We start from the raw sequence: 23,677 nt of genomic DNA, 5'->3' as shown, positions 1-23,677 counted from the left end.
TTAAGATCATTAATTACTGAGACCTGTTCAAAGGCAAGCATTGTGGCCAGGCTTAGAACACAAGATGGCTTAGGCCGAAAATGGCTTCTCTTATGTCAAAAAGCTATATCGGGTTCTTTTCCTCCTGGGAACACCCCCCCACACACACACACATCTGCTTACACTGGGACCTCAGCCTTCCCAGAGATATGAGGAACACCTTCCCTGCAGAGGCGGATGGAGCACAGGAATCCAGCAGAGATCAGTGGAGCTTTCTCCTAAGAACTGGCCTGTCCCCTCCTCTCCCAGCCCTGTAAGCCACTCCAGGGTCCCCTGGACCTGCATGTAGTGGTACCTCTCCGCCCCTGGCCCACGCTCAGACCCTAGGCTCTCAGTCGATCAAAGCCTGCATGTGTTAAATGTCTGAAGTGTGGCGGGACACCCCTGCTACTTTTGACCTTTTGCTCTGATTCCATTTGAAAGAGAAATAGCATTTATACGATGTAAAGCAAACAACTACAAGGCTCTATGAGAATAACTGCTTGAGCATGTGCGGCGCGGGGATGATGGCGCGTTACAGGACAATGCCCAGAGGACCTCAAGGCGCTCACTTGGTATAAGCTGTGCTCAAAACATCTACGTTTTTCCTGAGAGCAGGAGGGAAGCTCTAAGTTGGGCCTGGGCTCTGCCCACCGGGCTACGCTGATACCCTGGGGGAGGCAAAAACGGGGTAGGCGTTGGTCCCATTTTACAAGTGGGCAACCTTCGCTGAAGGAGGCCATGTGTCGGCCCCAATTCTACGCAGATGGTGCTGCGGCCAGATAAGGTCAGGAACCCAGAAGCCAGGACCTCGTCTGACGCAGACCCTGTGAGAGGCAGGCAGTGAGAACGCACTCCGCCCGGAGTCTGTGGCGTTGCCTCTCTGGGCCCAACAGGAATGCAGGGATCACGAATCTCCCAGATCATGTCTCTGCTCCCGGGCTGGGAACCCTGGAGCGTCCGAGCGCTGGCCCCGCCCCGCGGTTCCTCCGCGCCCCTCGATTGGCTCCGCGGGCCAGGGCGGGGTCGTACGCCCAGCCGACGTGATGGACGGCGTCAGGCGCCGCGGCAACTGCTTCCTGTTGTCAGTCCGGAGGCCGCAGCGTCCGGTCGGAGGCTTAGGGGCTGCAGCGGCCGGGAGTGCCCCCGACCCCCTCCCCACTCCGTTTGGTGAGTTAGGGGTCGGGGGCGAGGCGGGCAGCAGAGGGGCGGCGAGGCCGGGACGGGAACAGGCGAACAGGGAACAGCAGCCCTCTCCGTGATCCCAAACCCCTGGTTACCTTGAGACTGTCCTGCTTCAGAGTCCTCACCCTTCCCAGCCCAAGCCCCGCGCCCCACTCCAACTAGCCTTCGGCCCGCACTGCCGCTGCTGGCCTCTCCCCTCTATTTGCCACTCGTGACCTGATCCCAGCCCTTACCCCCACCCTCTCACCGCCGGTCTTGCGTAAATGCAGCCGCACCCTTGACCTCCCTGTAGCCCACTTCCAACCCCGACCTTGGCCACGTCCCTCCGCCTCCCTCTAACACATCTCGTCTTCACCTCTCAACCCCTTTGGCCGTGCTAGTGCTGCACGCAGGCCTCCTCGAGAGCCACCATTCTGGTTTGCCCTTTTCGGGATCAGCTTTCTTATCCGAATCTCCCACACCCCCCTGGCCAGCTCCCCAAGGTCTGCCCATCCTGAACACCCCACCTCTGTCCCACTCTCATTTAAGACCCACCACTAAAATAGATGCCCTGTTGAGCACACCCTTTTCTTTTTGATAACTCTGATCTCAGCCCTATCCCAAGTCTTAACATGTATCTTGTCCTCACAGACTCAACCCCTAACTTCCTAGCCCACCATATACTTCCTTTCCATCTCCAACCATCAGAGGACACCCCCATTCCTAAGTCTTTGCTAAACCGCCCCCAACTCTTGGTGCCCCAGTTACTACCACCCTCAGCCAATCTTATTAAAAATGAGATCTCCTGCCCTTTCACCTCTGCTGTCCCCACCTCAACTCTACACCCATTTTTCCCTTGACCCCGTCCCCATTCAATCTGAGAATTTAGTGCAGAGTCCCCTGCCAACCCCACCGGCTGCCCCTCAACAGCCAAATTTAGGTGCTTGCTGGGAGCCAGCAGTTAGAGACTGAGCTGGGTGCATGCAGGGCCTCAGGTGGTAAATAAGTGTGGAGAAGTAGAGATCCGCCCTCGGGTCAGGGTCAGGGATTTTTTTTCCCGGGTGTCTTGTCCCCTGTACCTGCTCCCAGGGATTATGGGTCTAGCATTCATATTAAATGACTTGTGCTACTGCTGGAATGGTGGGTATCGCCCACATACCTGGAAGGTGGGGAATGGCCACTCCCCTAGCTCACTCATAGCCTGGGCCAATGGAAGCCATCACTTCCTTTTGGCTGGTTTTCTGGCCCAGGAGAAACTCAGGGAGTACCACTGTGTGACTGTGGTCACAGAACCACGTCCATGTGTGTTGTCCTGGCACTTGTAAAGGACCCTCCTCACCCAGTGTTCCTCCTGGCTGGAGCTGACAGCAGACCTGTCCCAACGCTTAACACAGGGAACACAATGGACGCCAGAGATGATGTTACATGTTGTGAAGAGTGTAGGTGAGAGGGTTCCCAGGAGGCTAAGGCTTAGGCGAGTACAGAGGCTGTTGAATCACTTCCTCTTTTTGCAGGTGCTGAATCTTGTGAGTTTTGGCCATTTGGTTACCCATGAACATGGGTAGTTGAGATATCTGAGTAGCTGAGGCAGAGGGACATTCCTGAGGCACCCGGGCCCCAAGTTCAGCATTTATCATCTCCTGGGCTTTGGGGGCACACATTCTCTCCAAATTCTAGTGACCTGGCTTAAGAGGGTTGGCCATTTGGCAGTAATTTTAAACGGCCCCAAACAGGACCCGTTGTCTTTGCTTGCCGTTTATAGTCTTGTTCCTTTGAAAGTTGAAGCTCTCCCTTCAGTATCCCCCGCCCCCCCCCATTACGGTGCAATATATCAGAGTGGTCTCAGCCTACTGGCAGGGTGATTTAATGAAAGGAGTTCCATCGTGGCTGAGAATTGTATACCTCAGCTTTCCTCGGTCTGTGTAATGGAGATAACCTGCCCCTGAGCCTTATTTTTGTTTTATTCTTCTGTTCATTCAGCAGGTATTTTTTGAGCACCACTGCATGCTCTGTGTTGTTCTAGGCACTAGAAATGTAATGGTGAATGAGTTGAGCAAAGTTCCTGTTTTTAGTCATTCAGAGTTTGGTCCTTGCTGGAATCCTAAGGATGGGACAAAAATATGGGGGAGATGGGTGTTATTGAATGGAAGGAAGGAGGGGGGAAAGAAAGATACCCCATGTTCACTGATTCACATTTCTGGGCTCACTCACTAGCCTTTGGTTTGGGAATCACAGGCTAGACGTTTCTTGCCCTCCAGCTGGTATCCAATTGCTTCAAAGATGCAGTTCCCCTAGCACACTCTCTCCATCCCCCGTCCTCCAGGACACTTGTCCAGAAATCCAGCTTTTTTCAGGTGGGAGGAGGTGCAATTTACTCAGCACTAACATGTCTGAAAGATCAGCTGCCTTTCTGAATCAGAAGATAACTTTGTCATTCTTTTCCAACTGAAAACCATGACTCATCAACTGGTACAGCAGCTGGATGGCTTAAACGTCAGGCTGTTTGTTCTGAACAGCCTGGTACAGGATTGGATTCAGGCTGTAGAGAGGAGGCTGTTGGGAATGGCTGAGAAGTCTCTAAGGAGAAGAGGTTGCTGTTTACCTATGGATGGAGTGTTTCAGAAGCGGGGAAGCCAAGCCATCCATTTCTTCTTTTAATGTAAGTCTCATATAAGCCATTCTTTTCTTTTCTTTCTTTCTTGGTCTCTGGAAGAAGTGAAATTGGACGTTTATAGAAGCCCAGGCAGTATAATAAAGACAAGCAACCAGAACAATTCCTTCCTGTGTGTTGGAACATTTAAGAAAGGACAGCTGTGAAACCTGTGTACCATGGAAAGGACCTGGCCTCAGCTGGCTGGGACTACAGACCTGATGGGTAAGATTGTTTCTTGTTGATTTTAGCCTTATTTGATAAAAATGGAGCTTTCTGAGTACTAAGTTAATTATTACTTAGTCTATAAGTAATCAGTTTGCCTGAAACTCTTGGAACCAGAGACCTGAGACAGTTTGATCTGGTGAAGTCTGACACAAGACTTAGAATGAGGAAACCAGACAGTTTTGTCCCTTACCTGGGGCTCTTTTCTACTGAGCCTTAGTCTTCTCTGTAAAACGGGGATAATCATCCTTCTCTCACAGGATTGTTTTTTGTTTTTTATTTATTTATTTATTTATTTATTTATTTATTTTTGGCTGCATTGGGTCTTCATTGCTGTGCGCGGGCTTTCTTTAGTTGCAGAGAGCAGGGGCTACTCTTTGTTGTGGTGCACGGGCTTCTCATTGTGGTGGCTTCTCTTGTTGCAGACCATAGGCTCTAGGCGCACGGGCTTCAGTAGTTGTGGCACGTGGGCTCAGTAGTTGTGGCTCTCGGGCTCTAGAATGCAGGCTAAGTAGTTGTGGCACATGGGCTTAGTTGCTCCGTGGCATGTGGGATATTCCCGGACCAAGGCTCGAACCCGTGTCCCCTGCATTGGCAGGCGGATTCTTAACCACTGTGCCACCAGGGAAGTCCCCAGGACTGTTTTAAGAATTAAATGAGATTAGAGAAGCTAGGAGAGCGATGTCAGGATGAATCAATACTTAGGGGGAGAGGTAGACTTTTTGTGGTTAGAAGTTGCCTAAAAGGCAGACAGAAGTCACCTTTTCTGCTAAACTCCACCAGTAATGTTTGAAGAGCCCTTTGGTAATGTTGCCCACGTTCTGTCCTTAACTCTTTTTAGCCTAGGTCTCCTTGCAGCCACGCCTCTCTTTGCTTTGGTTTTTGGTGTCAATGAAGACTGTTCTGAGGACAGGAAGTGAAACCAGTCCCATAGGAAGGTGGACTGGGGGTCTGGAGAACGACGGAGTGCTGACCCAGCAGTGAGGAGACCCAAAGCCCCCTTATGGTTCCATCAGCAAGTTCTCGTGTCTCCTGCCCCCTGAGGCATGATGGAGCAGACCCACGTAGGTGGGGTGCTTTGGCTTCTTGCAAAGAAAGGTGTGCCCTGAATTGTGGCCCGAACCCCAAAGCCTCAGTCCTATTTTGTGAGTTGGCAAGTGGCCATTCTCCTTCTGGACTCCTCTGCACTGTCGTCAGTCATTTTGTGGCTTTTCTGACTCTTGGTTTTAGGGGGCGATTACGTGTCTCGCCCTGCTCTGACCTCTCAGCATCAGTTTGCTTTGGGTTTTTTTTTTTTTTTTTTTTAAACAATGGTTTCATGAGCAGTGATGGGGGGGCCTCTGTGTTTTGTTTTGTTTTGTTTTTTCAATTTATTTATTTTTATTTATTTATGGCTGTGTTGGGTCTTCGTTTCTGTGCGAGGGCTTTCTCCAGTTGTGGCAAGCGGGGGCCACTCTTCATCGCGGTGTGCGGGCCTCTCACTATCGCGGCCTCTCTTGTTGCGGAGTACAGGCTCCAGACGCGCAGGTTCAGTAGTTGTGGCACACGGGCCCAGTTGCTCCGCGGCATGTGGGATCTTCCCAGACCAGGGCTCGAACCTGTGTCCCCTGCATTGGCAGGCAGATTCTCAACCACTGCGCCACCAGGGAAGCCCTGCTTTGGGTTTTTAGCAGACCCTTACTGGGCTGGAGCACCCACTTACTAACAGGCCTCCCTCCCTCCCATGAATATTATTTTCAGTTAATTAGTTAATGAGACCTTAATGGAGCCAGGCTGTTATTCAGATTGTTGAGGCCTAAGCCCTTCCTGGCCTGGCCTGTGGCTGGCTGAGGGAAGGGCAGTTTTGCAGCTTGAGGCTCTGTCTAGAAGGGCAGGCCGGAGGGGAGGCCTTTGGCTGCTGGAATTGCTGAAGGGGATTGGAACCCAGGGTCTTGGAGCCAGAGAACCTGGATCTGGCCTCCTGGGCTGCACAAGGGTGGCCTGGAAGGAACATTGTCCAGAGGGACTGTCTGCAGCACATGTCCCCTTATCTGGGGCGCTGGTGGCTGGAGTGTGGAGGAGGGCCCTGAAGAATCCCTGGTAGGTGGGAGGGGGATGAGGTGAGGGTGAGGTAAGTCAGACAAGGCCTGAGGCCGGGGGCCCGTGTTCTGGGGTCTCTCACACCCTGACCAGAGTTGGCTCTGCGGGGGCCGCCCTCCACACACCTTACTTGGAGAGGTTGGCTCTGGGTCCTGTTTACCCACTGCCCACTCCAGAGGCCAGGGATTGAATCAGAGCAGCTCCTACCATTTAGGGCCACTCTGCTTCTCTCATCTCCAAGCGTCACGCTCATGTCCTCCTGTAAACCTTTCCTGCCAGACTGACCTCAGTGTTCCACTGTGGCCCCTCACCTGGGCCCCTGGCTGAAGAGCCCTCCTCCCAGGCCTCCCTTGCCCCCTTGCCCGTCGCCACCTTAGCCCTAGCCCACACCTGCCTCTTCCAGAGGGAGGTGGTCACGCTCCTTCTGGAGTCAGGGGGTTTCTCTTGCGCTCGGGTTGCTGTTGTCCTGGCGGCGGCTGGTAGAGTTGGCCACTTACCAGCCCTGGGATCTTGGGAATTTCCTTGACCTGGGTCAGCTTCTACTTCTTATCTGTCAGACTGAGATGATAAGACACTCCTAGGATGGTTATCAGGAATGAATGGGATAATACATGTAAAGGGCACAAAACCCATTTAACAGGTCTTGGTTTTACTAACTTCTTTGGGCCATGGGTTCTTGAGAGCAGAGAGAGCAGTAACCTAATTTTCTCTCTCTTTATTATTTTTTGTTGTTGTTGGTGTCCCCTCATGCTTAGCTATGTGGCCACTAGAGATTTGTTTAGATGTGAGTGTGCCTGTCCAGTCCTGCTCTGTGCAAGTTCCCAGGGTGGGCCAGGCCAGGCAGCAGCCCCTTCAGGCTCAGGCTGCAGTCCTCACCCCCAGCCCACCCTTAGCCTCAGCCACCCCAGGAGAGAGCCAGCTGCCCCGAGAGACCGAGAGATTTCTCTGTGTACTGACTTCAGCTGCTGGCACACGCTGAATTAGGTAGTGGCATTCTTTGCCTGTAGATTTGGGCAGCCGCATCCGCTGGGAGATACCATTTATCCTCGGTAAATATCAGGCCCTGTGCTCAGCGTTTTCCATACTCATAGTCTCCACTTAAGAGGTCTGATACGTGCCCCAGTGTGCCTAGCTGGTTAGTGGCAAATTGAGATCAGAACCCGTGTTGTTCCCCTTTAGATATGTCCCTGTGCTGCTCAAGCTAGACCTCTGCAGCCCAAAGGAGAAGCAGCTGTGTGGCGAGAGAGCCCTTCCTTTTGAAGGCGTTTCAGTTGTACTTTTCCCCACTGAGCTGGCAGACCCTGGGCTGGGATGGGAGTCGGGACAGTTGCAGGGCCCAGGCCCTGAATGTGAATTGTGAGCCCCTGCTTCCCCGCCCCTGTGGGTTCTTGGCACCTTCAGCTGCAGCATCCCCCCTTGCAGCCTCAGCTCTGTATCTAAATTAGCCTTTTTTTCTTTTTTTAATAAATTTATTTATTTATTTTTGTCTGTGTTTGGTCTTCATTGCTGCACGCGGGCTTTCTCTATTTGCGGCGAGCAGGGGCTACTCTTCATTGCAGTGCGCGGCCTTCTCATTGCGGTGGCTTCTCTTGTTGCGGAGCACGGGCTCTAGGCGCACGGGCTTCAGTAGTCGTGGCATGCGGGCTCAGTAGTTGTGGCTTACGGGCTCTAGAGCACAGGCTCAGTAGTTGTGGTGCATGGGCTTAGTTGCTCCGCGGCATGTGGGATCTTCCCAGACCAGGGCTCGAACCCCTGTCCCCTGCATTGGCAGGCGGATTCTTAACCACTGTGCCACCAGGGAAGTCCCTAAATTAGCCTTTTATTCCCTGCTTTTTTGTGCCAGCATTTGGAGTGGAGTCAAGAGCCCTTTCTACCCACCCTTTGGGACAGACCTGCCCATGGCACACCCCACGAGATCTTTTTTCCTTCCTTGTTTCCATCCTTAAAATCCACTCTCAGTTTTTACTTTTGTATTGAAAGTCCTTGCAGTTGCAGGTTGAGTAAGATGGGGGTGGGGCATGGGGAGGAGATCGTCTGGGCGCAGTGATTGTTCATCCGGCCGTGTCTGTCCCTGCAGGTGTCATGTGATTCTTCTGGGGAGCTGCTGCTTGAGTGGAAATGCTCTCAGCGGTGGAGAATGGACTGGACCCCCGGGCTGCCATCCCGGTAGGCAACAAGGGAGAATCAAGGGTGAGGGAAGGGGTGCCTGGGACAGTCATTTCATTGTTTTTTCTCACTTTGAAATGCATTTGCACTGTTCAGAAAGAGAGGCCTGGAGTTGAGAAAAAGTTATAGCAGAAGCAGGCTCCGAGGAGATCCTGCCCTTTCTAGATCATCTTATTGGTGATAAAATGGAGATTTACAAAAAACAATGGAGATTGCATGTAGGTTACCTAAGGACCAAGGATTTCTCCAAAGAAGATATACAAATGACCAATAAGTACATAAAAAGACGCTCAACATCATTAGACATTAGACAAAGGCAAATCAAAACCATAATGAGGAAAACAGAAGTAGAGTCACCACGGACGTAGAAAACAAATTCATGGTTACCGGGAACAAGGTGTGGGAGGGATAAATTGGGAGATTGGGACTGACGTATACACGCTACTATATATAAAATAGATAACCAATAAGAACCTGCTGTGTAGCACAGGGAACTCTACTCAGTACTCTGTAATGGCCTATATAGGAAAAGAATCTAAAAAAAAAAAAAAGGTGGATATATGTCTATGTATAACTGATTCACTTTGCTGTACACCTGAAACTAACACAACATTGTACGTCAACTATACTCCAATACAAATGTTTTTTAAAAAGTAAAATAAAATAGTAAGAAAAAAAAGTCATAATGAGGGACTTACTCAGTGGTCCAGTGGTTAAGACTCCGTGCTTCCACTGCGGGGAGGTATGGGTTCAGTCCCTGGTTGGGGAACTAAGATCCCACATGCCGTGCGGCGTGGCCAGAAAAAAAAAAAAAAGACATAATGAGATACTTCTTCATATCCACTAGGATGACTGTAATCAAAATGGCAGACAATAATAAGTATTGGTGGGGTTGTGGAGAAGTTGGAACTCTCATACCTTCCTGGTGGGAGTGTAAAATGGTATAGCCATTGTGGAAAACAGTTTGATAGTTCCTCAAAAAGTGAAACATAGAGTTGCATGTGACTCAGCAATTCCACTCCTAGGTATACACCCAAGAGAATTGAAAACATATATTTACACAAAAAACTATGAACATGAATGTTCATAGCAGCGTTGTAGCCAAAAAGTGGAAACAACCCAAATATCTATTAATCGATGAATGGATAAATAAAATGTGATATATCCATGCAATGGAATATTATTTGGCAATAAAAAGGAATGAAGGATTGATATGTGCTACAACACAGACAAACTTGAAAACGCACTAAGTGAAGTCAGACACAAAAGGCTGCGTATCGTATGATTCCATTTATAAGAAATGTCCAGAATAGGCAAATCCATAGAGACAGAAAGTAGATCAGTGGTTGCCAAGGGTTGGGGGAGAGGGGAATAGTGAGTGACTGCTCATAGGTACAGGGTTTCTTTTGGGGGTCATAAAAATGTTCTAAAATTAGATAGCGGAAATGGTTGCACAATTCTGTGAATGTACTAAAAACCACTGAGCTGTGTATTTTAATGAGTGAATTTTATGATAATGTAAGTTATGTCTCATTAAAGCTGTTCTAAAAAAGGAACATTTAACTTTTCACAGAACATTAACATTAATTGTGTTGGCTAAAATAAAAATGAAACAGTGAAATATTTGTCCATAATCCTATCACCTAATAATTCAAACCAGTTTTTCTGCAATCCCTTCCAGTCCTTTTCCAAACCCTTAGGTAATTTTGACATATGTACTTATATTATGATAGAACGATCTTAACTCTGTATTTTCAAAGGACTTTATATATATTTTATAATTTATTCATTTAACAAACATTTACTGAGTACATGTGCCAGGAACCAGGCCCATTGTTGAGGGCACAAGGATGAATAAAAAACTAGTCCTACCTTCAAAGAGTAATACCCCCAGCTGTAAATCACCAAGTATTATTTCCATTTAACAGATGAGAAAGTTGAGGCTCAGAGAGGTTAAGTGAAATATTTGAGGTGACCCAACTGGTGACTGACAGAGCTGAGACTAAACCCAGGCTCTGACTGCCAGGTCTAGGATCTTTCTTCATGTAAACCGTGCTCCTGTTTCTGGGTGTTTTTATTGTTCTAAAGCAGCACTTTTTGCCTCTTAACTTGTTGACTCTCAGTGGAATGTTGGTCATGTGATTAAGGTGGAAAGCCTCACCCCTGCCCTAGATGGATTACCCAAGCTCCCATAGCTGTAACTCTGATGGAGCCAGTATTTAAACACAAGGTTTATATGGCTATCAGCTTACTGAAGTTTGGTTTAAAAAACAAACAGGGATTTCCCTGGCCGTCCAGTGGTTAGGACCCAGCGCTGTCACTGCCGTGGGCCGGGTTCAGTCCCTGGTCGGGGAACTAAGATCCTGCAAGCTTCTCCATGCGGCCAATAAATAAGTAAATAAAAAATAGAAAACAAAGAACTTTTAAAAACACACGTATCTTTGCAAAAACTAACAACACATCTTGGGGCGATTTTCCTTTTCTTCTCTCTGCTTTCTCTTTATTTTCTACCGTTAGCCTGTACTCGTTTTGCTACACAGATATGTAGATTTGTGCATGCATGTGGACCCATGTGTTTGGCCACAGGAAGAGTCACATTGCAGGGGTCGCCATAGGAGCCTCTAAAGGCCTGTGTTATGTCTGGCGCCACCCAGGTCATCAAGAAGAAGCTAGTGGGCTCCGTGAAGGCACTGCAGAAGCAGTACGTGTCCTTGGACACAGCGGTCACAAGCGAAGACGGAGATGCCAACAGCATGTGCAGCGCCCTGGAAGCCGTCTTCATCCATGGCCTGCACACCAAGCACATCCGAGCCGAGGCCGGAGGGAAAAGGAAGAAAAGTGCCCACCAGAAGCCTCTGCCTCAGCCCGTCTTCTGGCCCCTCCTGAAAGCTGTCACCCACAAGTGAGAGCTGCTGGGGGTGGCGGGGTGGGGGTTGGAGGCGGTTCACGTCGGGGAGGAGCTTCAGAGTGTGGGACGCTGGGCTCTTCCCTCCAGCTGTGCGGGAAAGACACAGAGAGCCCTGTGTCCCGGAGAGGAGATGGTGGACCAAGCGGGGTTGTGGGGGGGATGTTAGACCAGGGCTCAGTGAGCCCCTCAGACCATGGCCTGGGGCAGTGTCGAGCCCCTGGGCTGGTCGCCCTGAGCACGAGCAAGAGCCTTCTTTTTACCACTCTCTGGCAAATTCGGTAGTTACAACAGAGGTTGTGCAGCCTGCAAAGCCTGAAATCTTTACTGTCTGGCCCTTTCCAGAAGTTTGCTGACCCTGCCTTAGGATGTTTGCACATCTGTGTGCTACGTATCATACTTGTAACAAGGTAGGGTTTGTTTCTTTTTTTTTAGGAAGAGTGGCATCCAGCTAGAGCCTCTGAATGTGTGCTCTGAGACACTTGTCTTGCTGGCCCTGCCCTGAACCGCCTGGGCTTTGGAGCAAGCAGCTGACACTGTGCCTCTCAGGGCTATTAAATGCCACCTCCTGCCTGAAGGTGCCTTTGTCAGTCTCTAATCTTCCTTCCCGTGCTACTGCCGCTGCCCTATCTCAGGCTCTTACCTCACTCCTGGGTGGCAGTGCCTTTCTAATTGTCCCCCTTATCTCATTCTTTCCTTTGGTCAGTCAGCCCACATTTACTGAGCTTAAGCTGACCGGAGCTCCATCACTGGGTTCTGCAGAGTACGGTCCGCACTCCCGTGGAGGAGACGTGCGCAGGGGATGGCGGTAGTCAGAGGAGGGGCATTTACATCAGACCGAGGCATTCAGGAGCTGAGTTTGGTACACGTGGGGTTGGGTTGGGTAGGAGCACCCCACCCTGAAGTCTGCGTAGCTGCGAGCACGTCACTTTCCTGAGCAAAAACCTGTAGCCCACAGGCTCCCAAACGCCAGCCAGCCTGGGGTCTGCTTCACTTGGCTGGGGCCCCGGAACCTGTATCCTAACCTAGTTCTCCAGGTGATTCCGATGCACCGCCAGGTGTGGGGAGCATCGCCCCGCTTTGCCTCCCCCATTTGATACTCAGGGCCCTGCATTACCTGGCTTTGCAACCAGGTAAGAGAAGGAAGGAAGGATCACCCGCTCTTCGTCCCTGTGCTGTAACTGGAGCGCTCCCCACTCGTGTTACAGTCTGTTGCTTTCCTACCCTTTATGTTTTTTTCTCCGTCAGTCCCTTGTGCCTCAAAGGTTCTCCATCCATCTTTGCCTCTTGTAGTCCCTCAAGGCCCAGCTCAGATACTGCCCTTTTCTGTGGCGTTTTTCTTACTCCAACCCAGAGGTGATTACCCAGCCCTCACCCCAGCTCTGCTAACAGCAGGGCTCACCTCAATATGCCCTTGAAAGGCGGTTTCCTGGACCGAGGGTAGGGACCATGACTTTACCCTGTGTCTTCACAGCTCCAAGGACCTCAACCTAAAATTTAGGGGCTTAGCAGACATGTCCTGGATGAGCAGATGATGTCAGGGGCCGGACGGGTAGTTGTCATGAAAATGGCAACAATCCTTCATGACACTAAACGTAAAAAAGTTGGGGGGTTAGAGCTGAACCTTTCTAAATTCCCCTTTGAACGCTGTTATCCAGGAGTTTTTCATGCCTATGTATATTTGCGGTTGTTGTTACTGGCTCTTGCTAACCAGTGGATAAAATGACATGTCCGTGATTTGGAGTTGTTTCTTGAAGCACGTGCATTCTCCGCCTTCCCAGACACATCATCTCGGAATTGGAGCACCTGATCTTCGTGAGCACGGACGTGGGCCGCTGCCGGGCCTGGCTGCGGCTGGCCCTCAATGACGGCCTGATGGAGTGCTACCTGAAGCTGCTGCTGCAGGAGCAGGCCCGCCTGTGCGAGTACTACCAGCCCACGGCCCTGCTCCGGGACGCCGAGGAGGGCGAGTTCCTCCTGAGCTTCCTGCAGGGCCTGACGTCCCTGTCCTTTGAGCTCTCCTACAAGTCTGCCATCCTAAACGAGTGGACGCTCACCCCGCTGGCCCTCTCCGGGCTCTGCCCGCTCTCGGAGCTCGACCCCCTCACTACCTCTGGAGCGGAACTACAGCGGAAGGAGTCTCTGGATTCCATCTCCCATTCGTCAGGCTCGGAGGACATCGAGGTCCAGCACTCGGGCCATAAGATCCGACGGAACAGGGGGCTCACGGCCTCCTCCCTCAGTCTGGACACGGCTAGTTCGTCCCAGCTCTCTTGCAGCCTCAACTCTGACAGCTGCCTGCTCCAAGAGAATGGCTCCAAGAGTCCAGACCGTTCCGAGGAGCCCATGTCCTGCGACTCAGACCTGGGGACGGCAAATGCTGACGATTCAGACCTGTCTCTGCAAGAGTGAGTACCCCTCCCCCACCCCTTCCCTCTCTTTCTCCTTCCTTCCTTCTCTTTCTCCTTCCTTCCTTCTCTTCCTCTTGCCCTCCCTCCCTTCCTGGGGCGTGTGATTGCCTGTCACTGAGCACGGAACTCTGTTAGGGCGTAAAGACAGACGAAGGGGGCAGGGACTGGAATTGCTGGGAGCTGTACCTTCAGGCAGACTGGGGCCAGTGGGGAGAATGCATTTAGATGGGTCTCAGAGTTGGTTCCAGCCCCAGCTCTGTCCTGGTGACCTGTGACAAGTTATTTAATCTCTCTGAGATTTAGTGTGAAATATTATTGTCGTCTTCATCTAGAGAGAAGGAAACTTATAGTTCAGAGCTCTATGTACAACTTCCAAAAAAGTGCAGTGAAGCACAGTGCATAAGGGTGATCTTCTCAGACCTCACAGAAGACCTTCTGGGGGACACAAAACCTTAGTGATGCCAGGACGGGGGTGGCAGACAAATGGGGACGAGCAAGTGTGTGGAGGAGGAGGACATGGAGTGACGAACTTGACTGGAGAAGGGAGCCTGGCCACAGCCTTCCTTCCTTCAGGCTTTTTAACATTAATTTTTGAATAGATAATATATTTTTATAGTTTAAAAAAATCTAAAATATATACAGTGAAAAGTCCCACTGTATTTATGTAACCATAATTATTAATTTCTTGCATATTTTTCCAGTTTCTAAATGCATCTATAACAAATATGAATGTACAAATTTAAAAATTTTCTTTCTTCTTTCTTTATTTTTTAAATTGAAGTATAGTTGATTTACAATGTTGTGTTAGTTTCAGGTGTACAGCACAGTAATTCAGTTATTTATACACATATATAAATATGTTATATATATATATAATATATATAAATAAATATATATATAACATTGTTATGTATATAAAAAATATATTGTTTTTCAGATTCTTTTCCCTTATAGGTTATTATCTTTCTTATTTCTTATTCCTTTCTTTCCACGAAAGCTAGTATAAATTATAAATACATTATTCTATACCTTGTTTGGGAGATCTTTTCATATCAGAGCTTCTTTTTTTTTTTTTTTTTCCTATTACAGATTTTTCCATTGTATGAATGTACCTTAGTTTATTGAATCAGCCCTGAGTTTAATGGACATTGGAGTTCAGTGTTTCTATAAATAACCTGTGTATGTGGTCCTTTAGGCCTACGCAAGCTATCTCTGTTCAGTAAATTCCCAGAAGCAAAATTGCTGAGCCAAGGAATAAATTAATTTGTAATTTTCACAGATATTGCCTATTTGCACTCTATCAGGGTTGTGCTTGTGTCCTCTCAGCCTTGTCAACAGAAGGTATTATCAAACTTTTGGAAGTTTGCTCGTCTCATAGGTAAAAAATGGTAGCCGTCTCTGAAGCATTTCCTCTAGTAGGACCTGTGTTACATCAGCTGTGTTTAGGCCCTTTCCACTCCTGCTGTTCCCCACGCTTCCCCCACTTGGTTCAGGTCTTTACAGGGCTCCCACCCGGTGTGGGAATCACACCAGGATTGGGTGTCATGGACTGGCCCTGGAGCAGATCTAGTTTCAAGCCCCGTTCCACCACCTACAAGCCCAGTAATGTCTCGTACATGGCTAACTCTTTTTGAGGTTCTGTTTCTTCATCTTTTTCTTTCTTTTTTTTAAATTTTTATTGGAGTAGAGTTGATTTACAATGTTGTTTCAGTTTCTGCTGTACAGCAAAGTGATTCAGTTATACATATACTTATATCCACTCATTTTTAGATTCTTTTCCCATATAGGTCATTACAGAATATTGAGTAGAGTTCCCTGTGCTATACAGTAGGTCCTTACTAGTTACCTATTTTACTGTTTCTTCATCTTTAAAATGGAAATTCCCTCATAGGGCTGTTTGAGAATCAAGTGAGATACCCATGAGTGAAATGCACACATAAGAATGTCTGGTAGGTCCCAGAAATGGCCTCCGAACATCGAGCACATCAGATAGAATTTTCACATGTCAAACGGAAGGATTAGATATAACGTGCTGGGAAGGAGCAGCCCCCGCCCCAGAGATGGCTGGGCCCGTGGCGTGACTGAGGCTCAGTCACCTGTCTTAGCCCTTGGTTGTCTCTCCCTCCTCCCGCAGACCAGCCAGCCTTCTCTTTGTCATGTGCCTTGCCTTTATCTTTCATGAGTCTTGTGATTGGAAAATTCCAGCTTAAGGTCACTGAATCAGTGGCCATCCACCCTGCATGGGAAGTGTTGTCCTGTGTATTCCAGGGGAACTCAAGGGAAGAGGGTCAGGATGTACAGACCAACACTGGACAGTGATGTGAGGAAGTGGCAGGCACCACACACACACACACACACACACACACACACACAAGCACGCAGCCAGCACCATCATTCTTAGAGCTGCGCTGGAAGTTTGTCTTGGAGCATTCACAGAGAGCAGCGTTTCTTAGAGTATATGTTTTAAGGGTAAAGATTCTCACCAACACGTAAGAGTTTGCTTAAGTTGTTGTGTTACTTAAATGTATATAACTTAAAATTAGGCATAAACACGTTGTGCTTAAAACTCTTGCAACTGTAAAATCAAAACATCTACAAACTGGGAATTCCCTGGTGGTCCAGTGGTTAGGACTCTGGGCTTTCACTGCCAGGGCCCAGGTTCAGTCCCTGGTCAGGGAACTAAGATCCCACAAGCCTCTCGGTGCGGCCAAAAAAAAAAAGAAAAAATCTACAAATTAAACATGAAGTGCAAAACCCATAACATTCCAAATGAAACTTATTAATGTTTTGCAGAAGCCAAATTACAGTTTGCCTTGTGAAGAGAGGATCGACTGCCCCACACAGCTTCTTTTGTGTTCATTAGGTCTGAATTATAATTATACCCTGAATTATAATTATATCACTGAGAAGCATAGGTACAGTCTAGTGGTGAAAAGTGTGGACTGAGGAGCCGGACTGCCTGAGCCCTCCATCAGCCAGCTTTGCCATCTCGGGCAAGTTACTCAACCTTTCTGACCTTGATGTCCTCATCTGTAAAATGGGGATAAGAATGCTTCAAAGGAATGCTGGGGAGATGAAATGAATTTAGATCTGTCAAATGCTTAGAGCAATGTCTGGCACAGCATGCATGCTCACTGGGTGGTGGTGTCATTTTACTACTGTGTACCTGTGACATCCGTTCTCCTACTGCTTGTCCTCACATACACTGCTGCAAAACCTTGGTTAGTAATATTTGTCAGAGGTCATTGTCATGAGGCCTTCCCTTGGGTGAAATGATTCTTAGCATGTGCAGCCCACCTCTTTGCTTTTATTAGTGGCCCTTGACTGCCAAATAGTACTGTGTATCACCAACACAGTAGTCCGCATGTTGAGGAAAACCGCAGGCTCAGGATCACTTGTCAGGGGTACTTTATAAAGTGGCCATTCAGATTCTCCAGGCCATGCTTTTAATTTACTTCGTACATAAGTATTTATAATACATATACTTTTTTTCCAGATTGTTCTCTAAATGAAAGCACAAAGTTTAAAAATGTTTGAATAGAGGACTTCCCTGGCAGTCCAGTGGTTAAGACTCCGTGCTTCCAATGCAGGGGGGGCCTGGGTTCAATCCCTGGTCGGGGAACTAAGATTCCACATGCGGGGTGGCGCAGCCAAAAAAACAAACAAACAATTTTCGAATAGAAAGGTTTTGGGAAACACGGCCCTGAACCAGACCAAAGTGGAAGGACTGTAGTAGTTTCAGTTTCATTTCTTTTCCTTTTTTTTCCCCCCCCAGTTTCATTTCTATGTTTCATTTTCCTCAAAGTTTTTAAAAATGTTCTTTCTTTTGCCTTTCCTTCAAAGTCTCATCTCTAGCCGTTTTTTCCACTTGATGTACGTGTCTCTCTTATTCTCATTGGGTCCTTCACCAATTCTGGTGAAGCTCTGTGAGCTTCATTTCACCCTGACCTGGGTTTTGTTTTGTGGGGGGGCGGTTTTGGCCGTGCCCTGCAGCTTGCAGGATCTTAGTTCCCTGACCAGGGATTGAACCCATGCCCCCTTTAATGGAAGTGCAGAGTCCTAACCACTGGACTGCCAAGGAATTCCCCTTGGCCTTGGTTTTGATTTGACAGAAGCTCTAATTGATCACACAAGCTTCTTGCTGTTTGGTGACATTTCTCTAAGCATTAAGTCACTCACTTGTTCTAATACCCAGTCTACGCTTGTCATTAAAATCTTTCTTGTAGGTTAGGATTCACTTCTAATTGATAACTGTTTTGGTAATGCTAGTGAGTATTTCAGTAAATCTGTTCCTTTCCTTACATGTTTATGTTTGTGTACACGGAGGCTAAGCAGTCTTATCAGTGATAATGAGGTTAACATTTATTGATCACTTTGTGCCAGACACTGTGCTAAGCACTTTACCTGTATTATGTCATTTAATCTTTGTCACAGTCATAAAAGATGGGTGCTGGTACCACATCCAGTTTCCAGATAAGGGAATTAAGTCCATGAACTTAATGTTCACATTGTGGGGCCCACAGCCGTGTGTTAACCAAGGCCAGGTGGACTCGGGAGCCCCTGCTTTTAATCACTCACCACACCACCTCCCGGGAGCCCATGAGGAGCCGGGACCTCACAGAGGACCTTGTTAAAAATCTGACACCCTAGTTCATTTCAGAAGGGGGCCCCGTGGTTTGGACACATATAAGTGGTTAGCAAATGCCGCTCCTCCTCTGCCTGTGGAAACTACCCCTTTCTTTCCAGAACTCATCATTGCCTACTCGCTGCAAATTGCACTCTTGGATTTTTTGTGGGTCTGTTTTTCGAGTGTGGCTTTTAGAGCAAGAGCGAGTCCCCATCTGCGTCCCCCCCGTAACTATTCCACAAACACATTTACACCTTTCTCTGAGAGATCACCTGTTTGTTTATCAAGATATGATTCACATAGCATAACATTCACCATTGTAAAGTGTACTGTTCAGTGGTTTTCAGTATATTCACAAGGTCGTGAATTCAACATCTACTGCTGTCTACTTCAAGAGCATTTTCATTACCCTGTAAGGAAGTCCCTTACCCATTAGCTATGAATTTACCTTTTCTGGACATTTAATATGAATCGAGTCATAAAATATGTGGCCTTTTGTGACTGCCTTCTTTCACTTAGTACAATGTTTTCAAGGTTCAACCACGTTATATAAGCACATATCATGGGCAAATAATATTCCATTGTATGGATATATTACAATTTATTTATTCATCAATTAATGGACATTTTTTCCTACTTTTTGGCTATTATGAATAATGTTGCTATGAGCATTCATTTACAAGTATTTTGTGTGGACATATGTTTTGAATTCTTTTGGGTATGTACCTAAGAGTAGAATTACTGAGTCCCATGATAACTCTATATTTAACTTTCTGAGGAGCTACCAAATGTTTTCCACAGGGGCTGCACCATTTCACATTTCCACTGATAATATATATGTGTTCCAATTTCTCCACATCTTTGCTAGTACTTGTTATTCTGTGTCTCTTTTATTATAGCCATCCTGTTGGGCGTACAGTAGTATCTCATTGTGGTTTTGATTTGTATTTCACTATTGTCTAATGATTTTGAGCACTTTTTCATGTCTTCATTGGCCATTTGTATATCTTCTTTGGAGTAATGTCTACTCAAATCCTTTGCCTATTTTTTTTCCTTTGCCTATTTTTATTTTTTATTTGTTTATTTTTTGAAAGCCTTGTGCTTTTTTTCTTTTTAAAAATATTTTTAAAATTTTATTTATTTTTTTATACAGCAGGTTCTTATTAGTTATCCATTTTATACATATCAGTGTATACATGTCAGTCCCAATCTCCCAATTCATCCCACCACCACCGCCCCCACCACCGCCACTTTCCCCCCTTGGTGTCCATATGTTTGTTCTCTACATCTGTGTCTCTATTTCTGCCCTGCAAACCAGTTCATCTGTACTATTTATTTATTTATTTATTTTTGGCTGCATCGGGTCTTAGTTGTGGCATGTGGGCTCTTTGTTGCGGCCCACAGGTTTCTCTCTACTTGCAGCACGTGGGCTTAGTTGCCCCGTGGCATGTGGGATCTTAGTTCCCTGACCAGGGATCAAACCTGCGTCCCCTGCATTGGAAGGCGGATTCTTAACCACTGGACCAGCAGGGAAGTCCCGTCCTTTGCCTGTTTTTAAATTGGGTTATTTATTTATTGTTGAGTTGTAAGAGCTCTGTATATTCTGGGTACTAGAGTCTTATCAGCTATATGATAATATTTGCACATTTTATATGCAAATATTTTTATTATATTTTTTATTAATCACTTATGCATTAGATGTCATATCTAAGAAACCATTGCCTGATCCAAAGATATGAAGCTTTACACTTGTTTCCTTCTAAGAATTTTATAGTTTTAGCTCTTACCTTTAGGTCTTTGATCCATTTGGGGTTAATTTTTTTATATGGTGTGAGATGAGTCCAACTTTATTCTTTTGCATGGAACTATTCACTTATCCCAGCACCATTTGTTGAAAGACTATTCTTTTCCCACTGAAATGTCTCAGCACCTCTGTTGAAAATCAGTTGCCCAGAAATGCATGGGTTGGTCACCTCTTCTTGTCTAAAATGTCTTAAAATGTTGTTTGGGGTTATGATGGTGTAAATAAGAGCAGAGCTCACCTAGGAGACAATCACATGAAAACTTGAGTTCTAAAATCCTCTTTTCCATAACCACATTAAGGGGAGTTTGATGTGTCTTCTGCACCCAGTCTAAGCCATTAGGGCAGATATGTGCTATTGTGAGATCTCTTGGGCTCCAGACAGCTTTCTTGCCACCAGAACCTGCATTTGCCTATGATGTCCTCACTGGATTCATAAGCAGAGGTGGAGACAGCAAATAGGTTTACTTCAGAAACAGAACTTGGATTCTCGGAAGCCTCAGGAGAGGGAGGGAGGAGCAGCCACTAGCCAGTACACATTCCAGAAGTCCCAGAACTATGTTTGTGTGTGTGTGTGTGTGTGTGTGTGTGTGTGTGTGTGTGTGTGTGTGTGTACACAAAGGCAGTGGCATTGGCTCCCCCGGCTCCAGACACACCACTGAGGGGCAGAAAGTGCCAGTCCCATCAGGAACACACCCCGTGTACACGGGCACACACGCTGCACAGCTTGTATGCACTGTGCTCCAGCAGCAGCTTCTGGGGATTTGAGGCTTCTCTGGATCCACACCCAGCCCCTCACCCCGACCCTGCTGCCCAGTTACTGTTCCAGGAACAAAGCGGGTCCTCACTTCACCCAAGCCCGTGTCCCAGGGAGCGGAGTCTTGGAGCCCAGCTCTGAGACATGCTGTTCACTGAGGCACTGCTGAGGCCGCCTTGGGACAGGGACCGGCCACACAGCTGTTTGGCTGAGCCGACTCTTCAGGCCCACAGTTAGCCTGTTCAGAGGGTGAAAGGCAGTCAGTTCCCATTCGCCTCTAGTCCTTTTCTCTGCTTTGTGAGCTTTGTCAGCTGAGATCCTGGGCCACACAACTCACCTGCCTACCCAACCTGCCCAAGCCCTAGCTGGGGAGCAACTTTGCTGGGAGTGTCTGTGTGTGTGAGCTGGGAGCGCAGCGATGATTAAGGGGTTGGGGATTGTTTTGTTTTGTTTTTTGTTCAATCACAAAACAGCAGTTTTCCACTTAGCCTTGGGCATTCCAGCTGACAACCCTGTCACACAGGTTTCTTTGTTTAAAAACTTACAGGGTGTTGTCGGAATTCAGCAAAGCCCAGGTAGACTCTGTGCCAACCAACAGACTGAGCCAAGAAACGGAGGTTCCCACACTGCAGGCCTTGCTCGCCCTCCGCGGCCTGGACACCAGCACACCCCTGCACTTTGAGGTACCTGCAGAGCCCCGCCCCACCCAAGCATCCCCTGGGACTCGAGATGGGGACCACAAGCAGGAGCCGCTTTCCCAGGCACCTGGCCCCCTGGGCTGGCCACAGCCGGCCAGTGCCCAAGCAGTCCCTTCGGGGAGCACTTCAGGCCAGCAGCCTCCTAGTCTTGTGAGGGAGGCGACCAGAGCAGTCGGCCAAGGAAGTGGCCAGAAGAAGCCTCCGGAGGAGGATGGACCTTGGCTGAGCCTTGTGGTTCCCTCACCCACCAGTCCGGTGAGTGGTACAAGCTGGGTTTTTTTGGGGGGGTGTTGGTGAATGTCTCAGAGGCGGTGCGGGGTTTCTCCAGCTAGTGACCCCGAGTGGTCTCTGCCTTTTCCCCCTGAGCCTCTCACCCTGCACGGTTTGGTGTTAATAGCATTGTGGTGATGGAGCTAATGTTCCTTGGGGTGTGAGTGGTGGATGTGAGCTGGGCTGTGCGCCCATCTCTTCCCATGGGTGTCTCCTGTCATCTGCACATGGACCCTGTGGAGAAGCTAATTCTCACCCAACTGCAGACTCTCTTCTCTTAACCCCTGCCACTCAGGGGTTATGCCCTTATGCCCTTAGGCGAGGCACTTCACCTCACTGAGCTTTGGTTTCCTCCTCAGTACTTGTTATTATTAAATTAACATTTTCATAAAGCACCAGGCTTTAAAAATACTCATTTTGCAACACGAACCAGATTTCGAACTGCACTGTCCACTTGGGCAGCCAGTAGCCACATGTGGCTCTGGAGCACTTAAAACGTGGCTCGTCCAAATTGAGATAAGCTGAGTAAAACAAACACTGGATTTTGAAGGCTTAGTAGGAAAAAAAGAATGTAAAATGTCTCATTCATAATTTGGTTATTGGTCATGTTAAAATGAAAACATTTAAAATATGTATTTTAAATAAAATATATTATTAAAATTAATTTCACCTGTTTTTTTAAACTTTGTAAAATGTGGCTACTAGAACATTTAAGGTGACCTATGTGGCTTGCATTGTATTTCTGTGGGACAGCACTATTCTAGAATAAGCCAATCCAGTGTGTTGATGACCCGAGGAAGCCAGCCCTGGGTCTGTCCTGGAGAGAGCCCCGAGGGTAGCCAGCCTTGGGGCTGTCCTGGAGAGAGCCCCGAGCGTAGAGGCTGGAACTGTGGGCCCCGGGAAGCAAGAGTCAAGCTGTGAACCCAAGGTCTTGTGCCATTTCACATTTGCTCTTGGGTCGTGAAAAGCAGAAGTAGGAATTGGAGTGCACGTGGACACAGACCCATAAAACCCAGAGCTCATCCTAGCTGCTGTCTGGGGCTTGTGTTGGGGATATAGTCTCGCTCTTTCAGTTCCCCACACACATCTCTCCTTTGGCCTGTAGCTTCCAGATCCTATAACTCAGGATGGGCCAGCACCATGAAATAGACTATAGAAGAGGCATATCCACCCTCTTTTTTTAACAGCTTTATTGTGATATAATTCACATACCATACAATTTACCTAATTAAAGTGTATAATTCAATTTTTTTAGTATATTCACAGAGTTGTACAACCATCACCACAGTCTAATTTTAAAACATTTTCATCTCCCATAAAAGAAACCCTCTACCCATTAGCAATCACTCCTGTCCCTTTCCCCTCCTACCTCACCCCCCTCAACCCCTGGTAACCACTGATCTCCTTTGTCTATAGATTTGCCTGTTCTGGACATTTTACATAAATGGAATTATATAATATGTGACATTTGTGATTGGCTTCTTTCAATTAGCAAAATGTTTCATCCATGTTGTGGCCTGTATCAGCACTTCATTCCTTCTCATTGCTGAGCAGTATCCCATTGTAGATTTCATTATATGGATGTATCACATTTTACTTATCCATTAATAAGTTAATGAACATTGGCGTTTTTCCTACTTTTTGGCTATTATGAATAATGCTACTACGAACATTCATGTATAATTTTTTGCTTGGGCGTATGTTTTTAACTTTTTTGGATGCATACCTTGAAGTAGAATTTTGGGATCATATGGTAACTATATTTAACCTTTTGAGGAACTGCCAAGAGCAGCTGCCTTGTTTTATATTTCAACCAGCAGTGCATTCCTCTACATCCTCACCAACAGTTCTTACTGTCTGTTTTTTTTTGTTTTTGCTTTTATTATAGCCATCCTAGTGGGTGACA

At 47.5% G+C, this 23,677-nt stretch overlaps 1 protein-coding gene across 2 annotated transcripts in view; it reads left to right on the top strand.

Annotated features, from left to right (window-relative positions):
- Nucleotides 1–1,074: 1,074 nt before the first annotated feature.
- Nucleotides 1,075–23,677, top strand: part of PLEKHM1 (pleckstrin homology and RUN domain containing M1) — a 51,156-nt gene continuing 28,553 nt past the window's right edge. The window contains exons 1-6 of one of the 2 annotated variants that reach the window (XM_068530864.1): nucleotides 1,075–1,188; nucleotides 3,896–4,057; nucleotides 8,214–8,302; nucleotides 10,957–11,204; nucleotides 12,989–13,615; nucleotides 21,351–21,756. In XM_068530864.1, coding sequence (XP_068386965.1) covers nucleotides 8,255–8,302; nucleotides 10,957–11,204; nucleotides 12,989–13,615; nucleotides 21,351–21,756 — 1,329 coding nt within the window. In that variant the 5' untranslated portion in view covers nucleotides 1,075–1,188; nucleotides 3,896–4,057; nucleotides 8,214–8,254. The remainder of the gene's footprint in view (nucleotides 1,189–3,895; nucleotides 4,058–8,213; nucleotides 8,303–10,956; nucleotides 11,205–12,988; nucleotides 13,616–21,350; nucleotides 21,757–23,677) is intronic. The other variant, XM_068530863.1, reaches the window with a different exon arrangement.

The sequence above is a fragment of the Eschrichtius robustus genome, chromosome 20, assembly GCF_028021215.1.
Source record: "Eschrichtius robustus isolate mEscRob2 chromosome 20, mEscRob2.pri, whole genome shotgun sequence".
Lineage (NCBI taxonomy): Eukaryota > Metazoa > Chordata > Mammalia > Artiodactyla > Eschrichtiidae > Eschrichtius > Eschrichtius robustus.
Note: the sequence above shows the minus strand (reverse complement) of the source record. Positions and strands in the feature narration are given on the sequence as shown.